This window comes from Physella acuta, unplaced genomic scaffold, assembly GCF_028476545.2.
Source record: "Physella acuta isolate Inbredline_101_S28 unplaced genomic scaffold, ASM2847654v3 ptg001058l, whole genome shotgun sequence".
Lineage (NCBI taxonomy): Eukaryota > Metazoa > Mollusca > Gastropoda > Physidae > Physella > Physella acuta.
The window spans coordinates 196,394-207,500 of NW_026732575.1; the positions used below are offsets into that span (position 1 = coordinate 196,394).

The following is an 11,107-nucleotide window of genomic DNA, read 5'->3' on the forward strand; positions in this document are numbered from 1 at the left end:
CGAACCGATATTTAAAAAAAATAATACAAGTGATAAGTTTAGTTAGAAAATAATTTTATCAAAGAACTAAAAGAATTTTTTTTTGCTATTTATTTGTTGGAAAAATTGTTTTATAGAAATTAAAAATACGATCAATTAATTTACAAACATCTCAGAATGTACTTAGTTTTATATCTCACATAACGTCCTGTAGTCTACCACCGCACAGTACTTTTTTTGTTGCATTATTAAGTGTGGAAGTGGTTTTATCTATATAATCCTTGTAATTGAATACAATTTATTAGTCTATAATTAACATAGGAAAGAATTAGTTGCAAGTGTTAAAACATAAACACAACTGGATGCTAATAGATCGGATACGTCTTCTACTTAAGACAACTTTTTTAAAAAGGTGAATTAATTACAAAAGTAATCAGACACCTGTGTGTCGATAACAAGTATTGATACAGTGTTGTAAAGTGGGTTCAGTTATAGTAATGCAAGTAATAGAAAAATGTGTTAAGTTAAGCGTCAGAGGTAAATTGTAAATTGTATTGCGTAAACTGAAAATGAACAGTAAGTTCATTAACTAAAGTATATCATAATAGTATAATACTAGCAGGAATCATATAATGCAACTGGTATGCACGTCTGTGACACTTCACTACAGGGAAAAGAGGTGTGTAAAATAATAAGAATAAGTAAGTTATCTACTGACACGTGAACTAAGTCACAGGCAGGATGAGAACATAATGAAAATGCTGTAGCTAGTATCAGTAAAAATACTAATAGCCAATTCTGATAACCACATTTCTTTTAAGGGTTTACAGCCGGCAAGTAAATTAAATGAGCAGGTTCTATGGCTGCCGATCAAGGTCACGATTATGTGGACTGTAATAATATAATAAATTACTAAAAACTGCGAGAATATACTACCTGTGTTTTTATTAGATTTAGAAAATACGTTTTTATTTTGGTATATGAATTGCATGAATTACAAAAACAAATCTAAAAAAATAAAAAACGCAGCGCACATGGGTGTAGAACCCACGGCCCTCCTCTCTTGTGAATGCCAGTAACAAGAGATGGACTTTATGGGTTAAAATTAGTATCGCGTTGTGTCATGTGAAAAATCTAGCCAACGAGAGAAAAGCTTAGTTACGGGAGGGTGGAGAGGATAAGAAAGTATGTAGCCGGAGGGGTCGTAAGCAAGATGACGGTACAGTTTTACCGTCACACGAAATTTTATGAGAGAAACAAAAAATATCCATATCATATGGGAAGGATGTTTTTAAAATACATCCCAGGTTTAAAATATTCCCAAAAAATGTGTTGTAATCATCAAGCCCAAGATAACCCATATTATCCCAAGGTCTCAAATTTTTATTATTTTTTGATATGGTTTAGCTTTTGGGCACTGAATGAAGGAATGACTATGGATTTTTTTTTTAAATCAATACTTTTTTAAATATCGATTTTTTAAAAAACGTCCCATAAATGGGACGCTAGCAACGAACGGCCCCATGTACATTTATTGAAAAATAAAATCATTTATCACGAAATATGGCTATTCACGCGAAAATTAAGCTGTGTACTGATTTTGTATTGCTAGACCAATGATTACATTGTTTAGGACAGCTAAAAATACTGATAATGATCAATTTGGTTAGCCATACCATGGTCTAAAATGCAGATATTATGTTCAAAAGTCTAGTTTTCTTTCAATCTAGCATTTATCAAAGTGAATAACACTTGGAAATAAGTAAGGCTGTGACTAGTACATCTAATTATACACACATGATCACAAATATTGTTATTATTCATCGAAACAGTAATATAATTAAATATAAATAATTGATTTTTTGGCGGGCGTACTTGAAATTTTCAGGGATGGGGACTTAAATTTCAGGGGAAGGGTGGACATTGGTAAAAAATGTTTAGTATATAAATTCCATTTTGTTCTGGGGGCAGAGCCCACCCCTCCCCCCACCTCTGAAATGATGCCTGAAAGAAACTCTGCCCTCAGTGAATTTGCAAAAGATGATCCGGTCCAGTCCCAGATGTCATCCAGCCATCCTCTCTTTTGTTACCCTCGCTATTCACCCCCCCCCCCACAGGCGTACATTAGGACATCATACATCTTATTTCTAGGGCTCGGATCCGTCTCTGGGTGACTGTATTGAGTGTTCGTGGCTCTCATCCGTGTATGTACCTCACTATGCGAACATCTCCCAATCTAACACCAGGAATCTCCTTAAAAAGTTAACAAAGTAAAATTGGTATTGTGAACCTTTGGAGGGGAATATTATTAGGGCATGAAAACTGTACACAGCTAATTCACATTTCTGCTATATGTAGCTTAAGCTCTCTTATATGAAGAGAGTTAACCAACCCCCATGACTGAATCATTTCACCTAAATCGTGGCCATTATTATTCTGGTTTGTCATAATTTTAATATCAGCGCTAGTAAATTTACAGCAATGCTAAATTAGTTTGTATTCAACGGTATTAAATACTTCAGTAAGTGTAATTCTGAAAACTTAAAAATAAAATGTAAGTTTTTCAATATTTGCAATTTTTAATACAATAATATATAAGAAAATATAGCTCAAGGTCATAATAAATATCTATAAATACTACTTAACACCCCAAAGTCAACAGTTAACAAAGTCAACAATTGTTTCACCATAAATAACCATTTAACATAAATATTTGCATGTGTGTTTCTCGCTAATGTCCAATAAATGTGACGTTTGTGTAACAATCTGCATAAATATAGGTCAAGGTCATAATTAAATATCTATAAATACTACTTAACATCCCAAAGTCAGCAGTTAACAAAGTCAACAATTGTTTCACCATAAATAACCATTTAACATAAACATTTGCATCTGTGTTTCTCGCTAGTGTCCAATAAATGTGACGTTTGTGTAACAATCTACATGGGGCCATTCGTTGCTAGCGTCTCACTTATGGGACGCTTGTTGTACACTTGATATAATGAAGTAGTAAAAAAAATAATTGTTATTCTTAAATTTTTATCAGATAGAAATATGGTACTGCTACAAGTTTCAAATGTATTTTGCACTTAAAATGTTAATATTTTAGAAGATATGCATTTTCCTGTGCGCATGTTTTCTTTTTTCCGCCATTTTGACAAGTCCTGCAAATCCGGCACTATAACATTTTTCTAAATTAATTTTTTTCACAAAACACACACAAATTCAATAGTCTAGCCATTTTCAAATACAATGAAACATAATTTGTGTTTTAACTAGTTTTTAATAAATTTTAGCAATTTTTTTTACAAGCGTCCCATAAGTGGGACGCTAGCAGAATATGGGATAAGCTGTGCTAAAAGCAGAATGTCTATCCCAGTCTGTTATTTTTATCAATGATGTAAATGGTAAACAGGTTTAAAGATTACACGGTGTTAACATGTAAGTTTAAACCCCACATTCCATAAAAAATTGTTTACCCCGTATTCGTTTTTATAGACGTGAATTTATGTTTTCCTGTTTACGTGGTCTATTTTCGTCACCGTTAATATCTGTTTTTCAGTTTATCTGCTCTATTTATGGGACCGTTGATTTTGCAATCACATTTATCACATTTTATCTAGTCTAGAGTATCTTCGACGTATCGTTTTTTACATGGAGTTGTTAGCTCAGTTTACTAACAGATTTAAAATCTTCACTGTAACAGATAACCGTATCAAGGTGCACCAGAACTTGGCACATTACAGTCTTAATATTTTGGATACAAAATCTCAGTTGAAAATACATTTTATTTACCCTATCTTAATAAGTGACGTCAGGCGGAAAAAAATCATGTGCCCTAGCTCTAACTGTTCCCTGTAACAACCCGATATGATTAAGCTAAGACGACACATAAGCAAATTCTAACTATTTTAAATAATTGACTCGGCACGTGTTTTGTTTATTTCCAGGTATAAAGATCGACATGAACAGAGAATATTTTTACCACGGCAAGTATTTATTTTGTGCACAACTCCAGTGTACAGAAAACATAAGAGAAGACACTCAGATATCAGCTCTTGTCAACATGTCAGTCTATAGGATCAGTGAACCAGAGGGGAAGATTATAGTGGCGTCTATTTCATAATCAGATTCAAAGCTTCAAGATTATAAAAGGGCTGGAACAAGAGTAGATGGCAAAAAATCGAAAACATCTTCTGAATTGGAAATCTTTTTCTCGAATCATTCAGACTGCAATGATGGCATTTTCCTATTTGAAATACATTATGTGAATACAACACAATCTATTGAAAGAATTGGGAAACACACAGAGAATGTACAAAGAAAATCACGAGACACATTTCTTATGATGAATTTAAAAGCTAAAACGTCCGAATATGTTAAATTTGAATTTTCTTAAATCGTTTGAAGACCCAGACAGACTGAAAGGTGCAGACATGACAATGTAATTACAGATATCACATTTTGGTGGCGATAAATTCATCATAGACAAAAGATATGGCCCTACAGATACAGAGTTAAATAACAGTTATAAACAGATCAGTTCTTCTACACTTGAGGACATGATCGATGATAAGATAAAGAATTTAACTCTTGATGTAAACCAAAGATTACAGATCATGGAAAACAAACTGAATTTTAAGACCGAGTTAAATAAAAATAATTCGGCTGTTTCAAACGAATCAATCCAAACAATATTAGCCAACACAAAGAACCAAACAGAACAACTCACTATCTGATTACACAAGGTGGAATTTCTTTTGAAGAAAACTGTCTCAGAAGAGAATATGAACACTACGACACACGAGGCAGTTGGTCTCAACAAAACTACTCTACAAGAATTGCCACATAAAAACAACGATCATCCATTGTTGGTTCCCTAGCAAATGATTGGCTGATGACACAAACTGTTGACAAGGGGCATCAGATGGCATCAGCCAAAAATATATGCAATGAAAAGCTAAATAGACTTATTTATTTTGCAGATGGAGCTCGGCTCAAACTAAACACGTACAAAACCAAAGTTATGAAGCAAAATACAGATTGTCTATTCTTCTGTCAACATAGATCGAAATGGGCGAGCAAAATTTCGAGTACTTCTGACTGACAGATTTGTTTCAAAGTTGGCACTAGGTCAAGACTTGAAAATTATTCAATATTAATTAAAATTACTAAAATAGTAAGCAAGTGTGTACTACTCTTTCCGCAATTCTATAAACACATTATTATGTTCATTTGGTGCGCAACAGTTAGCAATGCAACTTATAAATAAAAAAATTAAAGTTTTGAATTTGTGTGTGCATAAAAACGTTTAAATAACAAGCGTGTACGTAATAATACACTGAAAAGGAGAAAATAAATAATTTTCTTTAAATATATAATAATATTGTACCATTGAAATAACCATAAAGAAAAGAGTGGACCTCTTCGTAAATATTTGTAAAGGTATCCAATAGATAATATACAGACCAACGTTTTTCCTTTTTTTCATACTTTAATATGTCTGCATTATTCGGTTGCATTTTTTTTATCGAGATTGAACCCGGTCATGCAGCATTTTGTTTTAAATGTTCAAAGATCGACCAAGAAAAAAAGTGTTCGTGTCGGTGCTTGTTGATCCTCTAAAATAAATTTAGCCAGCTGGTGGGGATTAATAATATTGCTCACCCCTCGAGTCCGCCTTGGTGTCCGGTCAAAAATCCCCTGGACATAAACTCCCGCGACATGAACCCCCTGGACAAAACCCCCCCGCGATATAAACCCCTGGACAAAAAACCCTCCGTGATATAAACCCCTGGACAAAAATCTCCCACTATATAAACCCCCTGGACAAAAACTCCCCAATTAAGTTTTATATAAGGAAAAATCAAAGATGATGAGAACCAAAATTAATATATAAATACAAAACAAACTTTAGAAAAAAACTGTTATATTTTTATTATAACTTTAAAAAGACAGATTGTGAGCGATGCTTCGCAAATACTCAATAATGGTGGACTCATAAATTTTTTTAACAACAGTTAAAATTCGAGAGCTGCTATAATTTTTTTTTCTGTTTTGGTAAACAGTGACCTGAATTAATCTGTGTACAATAAACCTCTTAGAGCGATTGCTCCTCTTTAATAAAGTCAATGAATTTTTAAATATCTGGGTGGCAACAACCCATATTCAACTGGAAACTTCTGTGCCAGCCTTCAGTTGAGTTTTTTTTTTGTTTTTGGCATATGGTCTTCTGCACCGTGTGTGCATGTTCCACATATCAAGTGGAAACATAGTTTGTCTCAGACCTCGACGTTGTGGTCCTGTATTTTTCTGTATATATTTTGGCTAAGATAGATGAAACATCCTTTTACCCCACACTATGGAAATACCATTTAAACATTTTTATCACAGCCATTTCAAAGTGAATCATAATAGAAATTGGTTGCAGGTTTATGTTTAAGACCGTTAGCTGCTGTAAGGTGTTATCGGTACCCGATCTTTGATCAAATACAACAAGGTCACTCCTTGATTTCGAATAGTATTTTTTTTTAGGTAGAAACGATTTTCTTAGTCGTAAAAAATTAAATTAATTTAATGTAATTTATTTTTATTTTTTGGTTCACATCATCGTTATTATTTCTTTATATCAACCTCAGTCCGGGGGTTATTATCCGGGGGGTTTATGTCGCGTGGGTTTTTGTCCAGGGGGTTTATGTCGCGGGGGGTTTATGTCGCGGGGGGCTATGTCCAGGGGGTTATTGACCGGGAGCCGTCCGCCTTTTGGCCACGCGCGCTACGTGCCACGCGCGCGCAGTGTAAAACGAGTTTACTTCACGAACTGCACGACCGAAGTCTGTAAAATAGTTATTGTGATTTTTTTACACCCTGGATATAAAATTTTCTTATACACCAATTGAAGTATTTTAAAATTAAAAAAAAAACATTCCTAAAGCCTGATTAAATTGCAATACTTTACGAGAAAGTTTAGGGGAGATCACTCCTGCTTTATTTTCCTCACTATTTTAGTACAAAAAATAGCATAACCAAAAACAATTTGCATATCTAATAAAAACAATTAACGTGCGTAAAATAGCTCGGAAAAATAGTTATTTGTTTTAGAAACAAAAATGAACCATTTAAAAGTTAAATAAATATCACATTAAGTGCAATTTTATATCACAGTGTACTGTCATTGAGTCTTGAACCTGTGCTAAGTTTGCAAAAAATTGGCCAGGTGGAAAGGTTTACATTTAGCTCGCTAGATTTGATACACGATGGTCGAAGAACTTGACACTACGCAAGAGGAGCATGTTAAATAAAAACTTGCATATAAGCTTATTTACAAACCCAGGTCTTAAAAGATAAATACAAAATTTCTTAAATTGTATGGGGAAAGTGGTTTTAAAATACAGCCCATGTTAATCATCGGTTTTACTTGTCTATGTTTTAGCAGGCTCATGATTAGATATGCGTGTCAGTTATTTCATGAAACGTATACAGGTTTTAAGTTTGTGTTAAGATAACTCTCTGATTGTTTTTTTTCCCCGCCTTTGTTTAAACAATTTCCACATATGTTATCTGATTTTGATGACACTTTAACCCGGCTGTTAATTTTTAGCTTAGGAGTTGAAGATTATACTTCAGTTGTATCTCGTCTAGAGTAGATTTGCTGTAACAGTTTCACGTGTAATCTCCAACTCTTAAGCTAAACATTATAATTGTATCTTGCATGAGAAATATTTTAGTGTTTGCCAGTAAACAAAAGCGTAACAAATTGTAAGTGTCAATGTCCAAGTAAAAAACATTCTTATCACATTTATCTTGTGAGCTTTGCATTTGTGTATGCAGAAACCCAAGTTTTAATGACGTCAACGGGAAAGGGCGTAAAGAAAGATACTGGATGGCCCTATTTAAACCAGCCAGAAATTCTGTTTTGGTAGTTAAGATTTGTCTCGCTGACTTTGGCTGTTTTGTGTGTGTTCATATATTTTTAAAGAAAAACAACATTACGACTACAATGATTTTCACAGTGTTGTACATGCTCGTCGTTGTAAATATTATTTCCAGTACAGGTAAGTTTCTGTAGCTAATATTTAAAATACCAACTTTAAATTAAACAATGCGTAGTTAAGACACACATTTGTTTCAAATTAATGGAAAGGTTAAATAAATAATGTATTATGTACATTTGTAAAACAAATACACATTTATTAAACAAATATAAATTTTCTATTCTAAAATGTACAAGGTTGTATTTAAAAAAAAATCCTCATAAGTAAATATTTAAAAAGATTCCACTCAACAACCAAATGCTATGAGAAAAACATGCATACTCGTCCAATCTTTGATGTCATCCATCATTGAGACCTTTGTCTTCCCATTCTTTTCACGTCTGGCACAGTGTCCTGTATTATTGTTTTGGATAAGCAGTTTGTTCTTATGATATGACCATATAATTTATGATTTGAGCACATAAAAAGTAAACGTTAATTATTTTCAACAATAAACTCAATATCCTATTAGATATATTCTTTGTTCTTTGATTCTTCAGGTTTAAAAATTGACATAAATAGAGAATATTTTTATCACGACGAAAATTTATTTTGTGCACAACTCCAGTGTACAGAAAACACAAAAGAAGACACTCAGATATCAGCTCTTGTCAACATGTCAGTCTATAGGATCAGTGAACCAGAGGGGAAGATTTTGGTGGCGTCAATTTCAGAATCAGATTCAAAGCTTCAAGATCATAAAAAGACTGGACCAAGAGTAGAGGGGAAGTTATCGAAAACATTTTCTGAATTGAATATTTATTTATTAGATAGTTCAGACTGCAATGATAGCATTTTCCTATGTGAAATACATTATGTAAATACAACAGGATTTATGGATAGAATTGGGAAAAAGACGGATAATTCGCCAAGAAAATCACGTGACACATTTCTAATGATGAACTTGATGGCTAAAACTAAAACTTCTGACTATGTTAAATCTGTTGACACAATGGCCGATTTTCTCCAATCGTTTAAAGACCCAGACAGACTGAAAGGTGCAGACATGACAATGTCATTACAGATGTCACATTCTGGTGGCGATAAGTTCAGCACAGACAAAAGTTTTGGTCCAACAGAGACAGAGTTAAGTAACAGTTATAAACAGATCAGGTCTTCTACACTTGATGATAATATGTTGGATGAGATTAATAAATTATCTTTTGATGTAAACAAAACATTACAGATGATGAGTTCGAAGACAGAATTAAACAAAAAAAGTTTTGCTGTTTTAAACGAATCAATGCAAACAATGTTAGCCAACACTCAGAACCAAACAGAGCAGCTCAGTATCAGATTAAATGAGATTGAAAAGAAAATAGAGAAAACTATCACACAAGAGCATATCAATGCAACATTAAATTTGGTAGCCGGTCTCAACAAAACTGTACACGAATTTAAAGACAAGTACAACCCTCATGCATTGATTTTAAAATTAACAAAACAGGTAAATTATTCTACAGTAAAATAAATTTTCCTTTTTCATTATTTTATAATTTAAATAATTTTTATTGAAAGTAACAAATATACAAACAATTTAAAGTTTTTCAAAATAAAATAATGTTAAAATAAATTATGTCCATAAATATATATGTAAGCAGGTTTTGTATACAAGATATTGCTTTATATTTCTGGTGAGATGAAGTACATGTGTACTCTCTCGTATACAGAGTATAGGGGAAGTATTGTAATCGTGCACAAAAATCACATGCAATTTTGACAATTTTGCACCACAGTACTTCCTCATATACGGAGATTAGGGGCATTATTTTAATTGGGCGAAGTTAATAAATGCAGATGTATCAAAATGTCGGTGTTCTATGCGTAATCGAGTCAGAAAAACTTTGCTTTGTAATTCTTACCGTATGTCTGCGTGTGTTTATATGTCTGTGTATGTCTTTGAACACGATAGCTTAAATACCGTTAAAGCTAGTTTGATGAAATTTCATATACAAGTATTACTTCAAATTTGAAGTTTTGTAACAACTTTTTAGCGATTTCTAAGAAAACGGAAGTAGAACTTATTCTACTTTTTGTTTTTCAAAAGCCTGTAAATTGATTACAGGTTCACATGTAAGTAAACGATGTAATTTTTTGCCGTCTGTCAATATTTGAGTAATTTCCGTTACCAAAAGTAGTAATTTACGCTATTTCCGATTTTTCAAAAAAAAAAAAAAACGAATGTGAATTTATAAAGTACTAATAATATTCCGCACTATTAAAATCGGATTGTTTGGCGTTCACTTGGTGCGCAACTCTCTTTTCTACGAGCTTCTATTCTATTTTAAAAAGTTTAAGTAATTAAATATGGATTAAAGATCATGTTTATATCCCGAGGTGTCATCCCCCGAGAAAGTTTATGGAAAATCACACCGGTTTATTTTTTCGCCAAATAAAAAGAAGAAATTCAAATTTATGTTTAGATCTACGAACATTTTTTAATTTAAATATTAACATCTCTATATCCAGTGTGTCAGAAATGAAGACTCAAGTCTACCAGAACAAATGATAGTCCAACTAAATGAAAGCAAACTCGCCTTGTGTGATACAAAAACAGACGGTGGAGGATGGATTGTTATACAGGTACTTTATGATTATGAATTTACGTTTACACTCCATATGAGGTCACCGATAGGTGTCTATTTTACTATTACGAAGGTTCGCTCAGAATGTAATTCGGCACGAAATGGGCGTCTGGATAGCAGTGTGGACTAACCTGCGCCTTAAAAACTCAGATAGAAGAAAAAAAAGGGAAGGGCAAGTAAGAAAGAATTAATCTCTACATTTAAATAACTCAGTTTTAGAAAACGAGGTCACGCGTTAAAAATAGGGTTGCCAGATACCTTTTCCGAAAATACTGGACACCTTTCCATCCTTTTCTTCTCAGGTATGCCGCAAAGCAGAAGAAGAAATATAAATACTGGACAAGTATAATACTTGTCCAGTATTTATATTTATTTTATCCTGGACAGTCTGCTCAAATACGGGACTCTCCAGTTCAAAACTGGACACCTGGCAACTCTAGTTAAAAAATACACAATTAAAGATATTCATCAGTCCGCGCCTAAGCGCGGGACGTATCGCTGATTATTAAA

The 11,107-nt window shown here is 33.1% G+C and overlaps 1 protein-coding gene across 1 annotated transcript in view; it reads left to right on the forward strand.

Annotated features, from left to right (window-relative positions):
* Nucleotides 1-7,963: 7,963 nt before the first annotated feature.
* The window catches only part of LOC131955175 (angiopoietin-related protein 7), a 273,399-nt gene continuing 270,255 nt past the window's right edge, over nucleotides 7,964-11,107 (forward strand). The window contains exon 1 of the mRNA XM_059319182.1: nucleotides 7,964-8,033. Coding sequence (XP_059175165.1) covers nucleotides 7,979-8,033 — 55 coding nt within the window. The 5' untranslated portion in view covers nucleotides 7,964-7,978. The remainder of the gene's footprint in view (nucleotides 8,034-11,107) is intronic.